The sequence below is a fragment of the Oryzias latipes genome, chromosome 23 (assembly GCF_002234675.1).
Source record: "Oryzias latipes chromosome 23, ASM223467v1".
NCBI lineage: Eukaryota > Metazoa > Chordata > Actinopteri > Beloniformes > Adrianichthyidae > Oryzias > Oryzias latipes.
The window spans coordinates 17,656,298-17,665,563 of NC_019881.2; the positions used below are offsets into that span (position 1 = coordinate 17,656,298).

A 9,266-nucleotide genomic window follows, 5' to 3' on the forward strand; every position below is an offset into this window, starting at 1 on the left:
GGAGAACGGTTTCCCTAAAATTAGGCAATCCCCCCCCCAACACACACACACACACTGTCCTTTTCTCCACCATCACACACACACATCATTGCACCAGAACCGTGTTGCCTAATTTCCAGAAAGTTCCTATAATGTCTAAAGCCTTAAATCCTGGTTTTCTCTCTGCCGTGCTTTCATCACACCTGGCCATTAAGGTGTGAAATCATTCGCTTCCCCCAGAAGAACAGCAGACCAGCAGCAGACTGTAGGCTAAAGAACATTAAGCGAGATAAAAAAGAGTTTGGTTTTAAGGCCTTGCAGGGCTAAGAAAATACCAATTTTTGCCTTAAGTTTTGACATTTTTGATTGTAGAACATTTAAAGCTTTTGGCAGATTAATTTCAAACAAGTATTTGAACTGTTTTTGTATTGGACCTCTTCGGTTTTTTGTTTTTTCACTTTCTGGACCATATTGTTCTTTTTGTGTTTTTTAATAACTTTATTGATTTTTTTGAATGTCTGGTTTCACCTTACACTAAAAAAGAACTTGTATTTTGCATTTTAGGGGCGGAGTCACTTTAAACGCTGTTTCCGACAAACGACAAAGTTTATTGTCGATGTAACCAGAACTGCTTAGAATTTCTATCATTTGTTGTATTTTGTCGAAGGACCTGAAGAAAACATCAGATCTAAAATGGATAAATAAACTTTTACTTTGGTTAAACAGAAACGTGAGACAGAAAAACAGATTAATTAATTAAAAACTGGAAATAAATGAGTAAATGATCTGGGGGGTATTCCAGAAAGCATGTTTAAACTACCCTGACTTTAACCCTGAACTCTGGCTGAAATCCGCCTGAACTTGCTTACTCTGGGTATGTGGGTTCCAAAAGACCAGATATGAGTTAGCATCATACGCTCAACTTGGTAACCCTGGGTTAACCCTTGTGCTATATTAGATGACCCCACCCTTACATTAACGTGTTATTCCTACCATGACAAAGGTGGAAAGATTTCATGTAATCCATGGACACCAGTGAAGATCACAAATCATTGAAGAAAAAAGGTTCAGAGCACTGTCTAGTGGGTCTAGATCAGTGCTTTTCAACCAGTGTGCCGCGGCACACTAGTGTGCCGCGGCACACTAGTGTGCCGTGGGAGATGGTCAAGTGCGCCGTGGGAAATTGCCCTCATTAACTGATCTAAAAACATTTTCCATCTCCAGGAAATCAGCTCTTTGTTCATCCAAACAGACCCTGATAAAACACTGAGTAGTTAGGAATATAAAAGATCTCAAAATAACTTTTTCTTTGTGTTTATTTAATTCTATAAAATACATTTTGATAAGGTTGACGGTACCGCGATTTAGCTGCAGCTATAACTGTGTAAGGAAAAGTCGCGCCCCTTTAACTGTCTCCACCAATCAATCTTGAAGGCTTAATCACATGTCATCAGTCTGACCAATCAGAAGTGGTTGAAGTCTTCACTTCCTTGTTCTTAATTCTGCTGATAAAGTCGCTCAGTTCTAACAAAAATACCAGCTAAAGCTCGTCTTTAGCTGGTGGTTCATCTCTTAGAAAAAAAACAGCCGCAACTTCCTGCTTTTTCTGCCACAATTATCACAAAAATCCACGTGAGATTGCGAGGGGGGGGGGGGGTCGATCAAAACAGACCATGAATTTCTTCTTTTTCTTTTGGGATGCTGGTGTGCCGCGGGATTTTTGACAGGGTTAAAGTGTGCCGTGGCTCAAAAAAGGTTGAAAAACACTGGTCTAGATGACCCAACTACCAATGGTAAATTGTCTAGGATAGCACAAGGGTTAATGCACGTGCACGACAAGCACGTAAAGACATTCTCAATGGATCACCGAATTCTGGAGTCACCATGGAAACGTGTGGAGAGAAAAAAAGAGTGCGCCGTACTTCAGTGAGTGCGATTTTAATGGCGGCGTATGAAGATTATAAGACCATCAAAAAAGTAATACAGCTGCATCAGCAAAAGAAAGAGTTTGTGCTTGGAGAAAAAGAACGGACAAAGTAAACACATGAGTTTCTATCACACGCTTCACCAAAGCCTCCATCCACCCGTGATCCATTTTCAAGATTTTAACCAACTCTCTTTCAAGGAGAAAAAAAACCACTTCCGGTGAAGCAGCAACAACTGGTGATGTGAGGTTGTCACAGTAGTGAAGGTCACCTGTCAATCAAACTTCAGCTTCAAGGATCCACTGATGGAGATGAAGGGAACCAGAGCTGCTGCTGTGGAGACAGTAGAGCAAGAAGGTGCTGGTTCAAATCCCAGAAAACAACAGATGAAGGAAAAATGGTGATCGACAGAGTGCTGACTGATGTACAGAATAGTGTGATGGAAGTGACTTGACCTCCAAAGCAGATAAGTGCTGGTTCAATTCCCCATCTCTGTTTTTTTTTTGTTGTCTGTTTTTGCCGCTCCTGGACAGCCATCAGCTCAAAGGAAAAAAGCAACACAATTCTGGTGTAGACGGATTAGCACAGTGGGAGTGTTTCTGTCCTTGAAGCGGGAGAGTGCAGGTTCAAGTCCCAGTCAGGGACATTGAGGTGTTCAGTCACCTCGCAATTCAAGCTGCGGCTAGGAGGAGTCAGGACGCCAGGGAAGGGGGCTTCATCTTTGCCCCCCCCCCCCAACCAACCAAGGAAGGAGGACCAGGAGTAGAGGATCCCCAAGAAGAAGACATCCATTTAGATAGATTCAGAATGCAGCTTGGATGTGTGGAGGGTCTAGAGCACTGAGACGCAGTACATCCAATACAGGGAGGGCTGAGGGATGACAACAGTGTTCGTAGGTAAAATAAAAGTTTAATTAAGCAACATTTATTTTTATAAATGATAAACACCAACTTTTAGCAAGACAGAAAGTATAAAGTATACCGTAAACTTGTTACTGTTGTAACATGAAAGTACTTCTGATCTAGTTGCTACTTCTAGGATGAATAAATCTACCCCCCAAATAAAAATACACCATCTAGTTGGTTTAGCCTCCTATTCGGTTCTAGTCTTTCTAGGTACCTGTCTCACCCTCAGTAGGTGTCTCATTACCAGTTAGTGTATTTCTAGCATCAACCTTCATCATTTATCTTCATAGCACGGGCAGTCATTGATCTCTCAACCAGACTAAAGATGAAGCTGCTCCCTTTCCCAGCATCCCTGACTCTTCCTCACCACAAGCATTGTGATGCAACTAGCTGGGAGTTGAACCTGCACTCTCCTGCTTTAGAGGACAGAGACACTACCCACTGTGCTAATCCGTCTGCACCAGAACTGTGTTGCTTTGCTCCTTTGAGCTGAACACGCTCCACATGTTTCAAAAATCAACAATCAGGTTTAAAGACACAGACTATGACATCTACTTCCTAAGGACCCTTATTCTAACTGGGAATTGAACCAGCACTTTCTCACTGGAAGCGCAGAGACACTGCCACCACACTACTCTTTCTGCATCAGAGCAGGGAGGTTCTGGTCCATGAAGGATCTTCACGCAGAGTCAGCTTTTATAGCGACGGTTTGTTAATGAGTCGGGAATTGAACCAGTCACTCCCACTGCACTATTTAAAGCACCACACAGGTCCAAAAATTTTTTTCTTTATCAGTTTTTAAAATCATTTGGATTTATTACTACATGACAGTTGTTTTACTTACCGGTACATCCTTTTATCCGTTTGTAACGTCACACTTAAACATAAAACAAAGTCAAAGAGATTTCATCATTACACAGAACATTCTTCTAATGTTTTATTTCTGCTTTAGCAATAAAAAATGCCTTTATAAACTTATTTTGTAAAAATTTCAAAACATTTAAGGCACGACAAAATGTCGAAAGATTTTATCAATTTATTGTCTATCCATCTTCAGAACCAACTGAATCATTTTCAGGGCCACATAGTTGCTGGAGCCTATCTCAGCTGCTTCTGGGCAAAGGCAGCATATGCCACGAAAGAAAAAAATCCCTTTTGTGTGTTTGCTTTCATGTTGATGCTAAATTTGGGTAATTTTGGAGCCAAAGAATGCGCATTTATTTTTGACTCATATTTATAGGCATTAATGCATTGTTTTTGTCTATTATTCAGGATATATATTTATTTATTTACCTTCTCTCATGGTATATGTGGGATGCACGAGCAGCATTCCAAGGAAACGGATATCCAATCTGTTTTGGAAACGTTCTGAGGTTATGCATGGATTGCAGTCTGACTTTCAGGCATCAACACCAGCTTTACATGTCAAAATTTAAAATGTTGTTGCTACTCACAAATATTATATTGAAACACTTTGCTGCCTCCAGAAAACAGTTTTTGGAGGTTAACTGTATATATTTCATACTGAAAGCAGTTTAAAAAACATTTTAGTGTCCAGTTGTTCTCAAATAAAACACTTACATTTTACTTCAGTTCAAAGTTTGCTTTTTTAATGGTTGGTATTTGCATTAAATGACATTCGAAACGATTCCTTTTTTTTCCCCAATTTTATTTGAGATGTATGTACATAATATACAAAGTTTGCCGAACAATAAGTAAAAAGAAAAACAGAAGAATTTATAAGGATATGAAAATTACAGGCAAAACATTTGTATTAAAAGAGAAACAATTTTTAGTTTTCTCACAAACCAACAACGGTTTTCTCAAATTCACACAAAGAATAGAGGATGAACTCCTGAGGACCAGACTGTGTGGACGACCCAGCAGCCCCTCCCTGAAGCTCTTAAATTTTAGTTCAAGTTGGAGACTTGTGCCATAAATAACCGGAAGACAAAAATGATTTTTAGAATGTTCTCTAAAAATTGTGTTAAGAGAAAATGGCCATCCCTGGTACCCATGAGGCGCTGTCCCCTAATGGGTTAGTGACTTGCAACGCTGGGATGGAGCGGTTTGACCCGGACTAGGCGGGACAGTCCAAGTCGCAGCCCCTGGCTGGGTGACTTCACCGGTGGACTGTGTGATGATGAGGCGCTTTTACCAATCTGAGCTGGAATATAGTATTAATATAAATATTAGCCTTCAATCTGATTACAGCAGTTTAAATAACAGAAAGAGTAAGTGCATTGATAAGCTGTACCTGGTGGGTTCCACTTGGGTACTTTCCCCGCTGCTGGGCTCAGAGAGGATGCAGGCTTTGTGGAAGGAGGTCTGGTGGGTGTCGGTTTGGACGTTGGAGGACTTTTCACCGGTTTGGAAGCAGCTAAAATGTTTTAAAAGGCTTAGTAACAAAAATCAAGAGGATGGAAAACGTCAGCCGTTGAAACAAACCTGCTGCTTCAGGCTTCGTCTTTGACGGTTGTTTGACTTTTTTAGAAGTGGGAGCTGGTTTGATTCTGTCTTTTGGGGAGACTTTGTCCTTCTTTTGGGTCTTTGTGGGTTTCTTGACTGTAAATTCTTCATCCTCACTCTCAGATGGCTCACTGAAATCTTCATCACTTTCTGGATCTGGAAAAGCAAAGAGCTGTTACACTTATGAAAACCAAGAGAACAGTTTTTTATGGAGCTTTGGAAGAAAAAAGTGCTAACCGGGTGTAAGTTTGGGTTGATAGTCGTCATCGTCATCTTTGCATTTTTTCACTTCAGCTGTTTTAGAAGAAGTCTTCTTTGAGGCGGATGATCTGATCTCTGACGAGATTGCGTCTAAGCCTGGGACCCACAAACGACAATAAAAACACAAAAAAATGAGTAAACTGAAAGAAAATGTCGATTAGACGAAGAAAAACATATTGATCGGGGATTTGGGAGGGGAGAACAATACTTACCCAAAACTGCTCCATCCACACTGCAGTTAGAAAAGCGCAAAGTAGTCGGATCCGTATTTTCATCCATGGGGATTTGAATCTTTCCATCTGCTGGAGAAATTTTTTTTTTTCCAGAAAGAATTTGTTACCACTCTCAGAGAAAAACAAATCAACTCAGCATTTTTCAAGACAAAACAAACCTTTAGGAGATGACTCCTTCAGCCCATCTGTGTTGTTGAGCAAGGACAGTGTGATGGCTGCCTCAAGGTCTCTGTCATAAAGTTTTTCATCCAGTGGTTTTCTGAGAATATTAAGTGTTAATTGGTTAAAAACTAAATTAGTTAAAATAATTTTTAACTTCTCAGGTGCCAAACCATTTTGTTGCTGCTCAGGGATAGGTACGGGATCATAGAGGGCCAGGGGCTCAAAGTCAGAAAAGGGCAGCAAAAAAACACATTTTTTTGTTGTTTAAACTATATGGAAATTAAGCAAAAAAAAAAAGTACTAATAGATGAATATTCAGCTATGTGACCTGTATGGGTAAAAGTGATACAATTGTCATCTTTTATTAAAATAAATTATTGTCAACATGACTTTATCGTAGACTTGAAAGACATCCAAGACAATAAAACACTGAGGGCTATTTATTTTGCCATTGTGCTGCAGACATAGTTGAAAAACAGATTGTAATACACAGATATACCATAACTTTCATCCCAAAATTCCCAGCGTATTTTTTTACACAACAAATGAAATATTTACACAACTGCATTTTATCATTTTCTCCTGATTCACAACAATTTAGATAAAGAAATACTTAGAAATGAAATTTTAAGCTTACTTTTCTTCATATTTGTCCTCCATCATCAGAAAAATGCCACAAGAACATGTAAAAAACACCAAAAAGTCCTTTTTCATCTGAGTGGGTCTTTAGGACTAATGTTTACTCAAGAGGTGGAGATAACTTGAGAGGCTCACAATAATCCAAAGATCCATAAGTGACAATAAAATCCCCCAAAACATCTAAATGTCCAACGGTGTACCTGATCTTTTCTTTCTGTGACGACTCAGAGACAACTTCCTGACTTGAAGACTTTCTCTGTTGTTGTTTCACTTCTTCCTTGGCTTTTTTGTGAGGTGGAGCCTTCACGGAGGCAAAATCTTCATCTGACACAACAAAGAAACAGGCTAATCAAAAGGGGTTACCTGGTAAACGCTGTAAAACTAAATGCAACTTTGGGTAATTAAAGTTGAATCGGTATAAAGGAGTAGGCTTTAAGCGTCTGGGTCCTTTATGTCTATCGTTCTCTAGTTCTTCCAAATACAGAATCTTTTGAATAACTATAGTATAGTTATCAGCGAATGCAGACATGTATCTTTAGTTTTTATAATGTTTGGACTAACTAAACCAAACATGGAAGGTGTTTTCACACAGAAGAGAAGCTAAGTTTGAAGTTAAGTCTTAAAACTTAAATTAAGAGAAAGACGTAGAGTAGCAACACAATTGTTGTTGTGAATCATTGAACATATGATATTAGACAAAAAATTTGAAAATAAAAGTTGGATGAACAAAACACAAATAACTCACCATCCTCAAAATCCTTGGCTTCACTATAATTCACAACCTTTGTCTTTCTGTAACAAATAAGCAAACGTAGAGAAATAACTTAAGAGCGTCTTTTCTATTCACATTTGACAAGTAATTAAAAAACGATAAACTAATGAAAATGTTTCTTGCTCACCTCGACGGCCGGTCCATCCCTTTATAGGATTTTTGACAAATTATACCCTTAGTTTATCCAACGATCAATAAGGACATTAACGGCGATTTAGCCGCTATTTTACCCTTCGATCACATGAAGCTTAAGCTAGCCGGTAATTTTGCAGCAAAGCTGATTTAAATCAAAAGCCTAACACCTAACGTACTGAGGAAAAAACTTTACTTCACTTCCTCATACGTTGATACATTAATGTATACTAGTTTTGTATAGCGACAATAAAATAAGCGACTTCTGGTTTTAAGCAGCCCGCCTGAACTGACCAGAAGTGACGTCACGCTGTGTTGATTAATTTGACGGTAGCGGAAGTTGATGAAAAAAGCGGAAGTTGATTCGAGTTTATTTTTTTTACGTTTTAGTTTAGTTGTTTTTAATAAAATACCACTAGTAAAAATGTTTTATTTAAATTTTTTTAGTAAACCCATTGTAAATAAATTAAAGAAAGAAAAAAATGCACAACATTGTTTTTATTTTGAGTGAAAAATGTATCGTATCTACTGTTTATGAAAGTAGATTAGTTTTCTTAATTTATGCCAGCAGTACAGATAATACATATATAAAAAATTAATAATTTATAGATGTAATTTCACCATAAAGCACCATATTTTCTCAATTTCTTAACGATATATTTTTATACATAAAATCAATATCACACTCTTCTAACAGGAATGGTTACAAATATTCAAAAATATTGATTGTTTTCAAATTTAAAACAATCAGTATTTGTGAATCTTTATATGTATTTATTTAAATAAAGCCCCTCACTGTTTGATCTTGTTAATGTATTTCACATTGTGTATTTGTTCTCCTGTTGTATACTCTTCAATAAAATTGAAAAAGAAAATTGCATTATTCTTTTAAGTCAACTTAAAAAAATTTGGGGAGGATTTTACAGAATTAGTGACATTAGGTGACAAAATTAAGGCTTTAAAATCATGAGCATAATTACTAAACAAGTGTGTCATAATGAACTAACATTAAATGGAATGTAATTCCTGTAAACACAATAAAATGATGTATATTTGCAGTATTTGAATAGGAAAAAAAATATTTTTATTTGTTATATTGATTTTTAAAATGGTTGCATACAATTGAAATGTGTGTTGTATACTATAATTGTATTTAATTGTATTTGAGGTGTATAATTCTTTTATATTTTTTATTTCCTTAAATATTTTTGCACATTTTAAATTTTCCTTTCTTTGCTCCCTTATGCCTGATCCCCAGAGTTGTAACAATTTAATTTCTTCACAGCAGGATGTAAAAAAAGTTTATTGTATCTTATTTTTTAATATAGATGAGAATATTTTCTGGGTAGCTTTGATTACATATAATAAAAAAGACTGTTGTTGGTGCTAAACGGACAGCTGTTTGTCAAGGGGTAAAGAATCCAACCATCCAACAGGTGGCAGTATAAACTAGATGATTCAGGACTTCTGATGTTCCAGTTCCTGGGTCTGATTGACACTAAATTGACACGTCCTCAACTGCCCAGTCGCCCACACACATGGGAAGAAGCAATCACAGTTCTGAAGAGAGGTCAAAACGAAACCTCCCCAGATTTGACTGTGGTTCTTCGAGAGAGCAGCCACTGTATCGAGGGTTGTCATTTTCCAGCTTGTGAGTGGGTGGTTGTCCGCTGTGGTTTGTCACACAGTGGCCCTGGAGCAGATGCTCAGGGCTGTGAAAGGCCATGTTTTTAGGCCCAGAGAGGGAAGGAAGACATGCAGCCGTGGGGCCAAAAGGTCCTGTGGTTGC

General features: G+C 37.9%; 1 protein-coding gene across 2 annotated transcripts; it reads right to left on the reverse strand.

The window, feature by feature from the left end:
• Window positions 1-4,461: 4,461 nt before the first annotated feature.
• rad51ap1 (RAD51 associated protein 1) lies at window positions 4,462-7,804 on the reverse strand. 2 transcript variants are annotated; one of them, XM_004083079.4, is made up of 9 exons: window positions 7,473-7,804; window positions 7,319-7,365; window positions 6,774-6,897; window positions 5,931-6,031; window positions 5,752-5,838; window positions 5,516-5,635; window positions 5,258-5,434; window positions 5,067-5,189; window positions 4,462-4,976 (listed from the first exon to the last, which is right to left on the reverse strand). In XM_004083079.4, the coding sequence occupies exons 1-9, from the start codon at window positions 7,487-7,489 to the stop codon at window positions 4,849-4,851; spliced, it is 924 nt and encodes a 307-aa protein (XP_004083127.1). In that variant the 5' UTR covers window positions 7,490-7,804; the 3' UTR covers window positions 4,462-4,848. The 2 variants fall into 2 exon arrangements, with proteins under 2 accessions (XP_004083127.1, XP_020569921.1); XM_020714262.2 differs by having other exon boundaries at window positions 5,752-5,841; window positions 7,473-7,802.
• Between the last annotated feature and the right edge of the window lie 1,462 nt (window positions 7,805-9,266).

Excerpts from the sequence above, each read along its gene's own strand:
- rad51ap1 (XM_020714262.2), bottom strand. Across the intron at positions 6,032-6,773 it reads TCACAGAAAGAAAAGATCAG|AAAACCACTGGATGAAAAAC; the intron begins GTACACCGTTGG and ends TAATATTCTCAG. Across the intron at positions 5,636-5,751 it reads TGTGGATGGAGCAGTTTTGG|GCTTAGACGCAATCTCGTCA; the intron begins GTAAGTATTGTT and ends TGTGGGTCCCAG.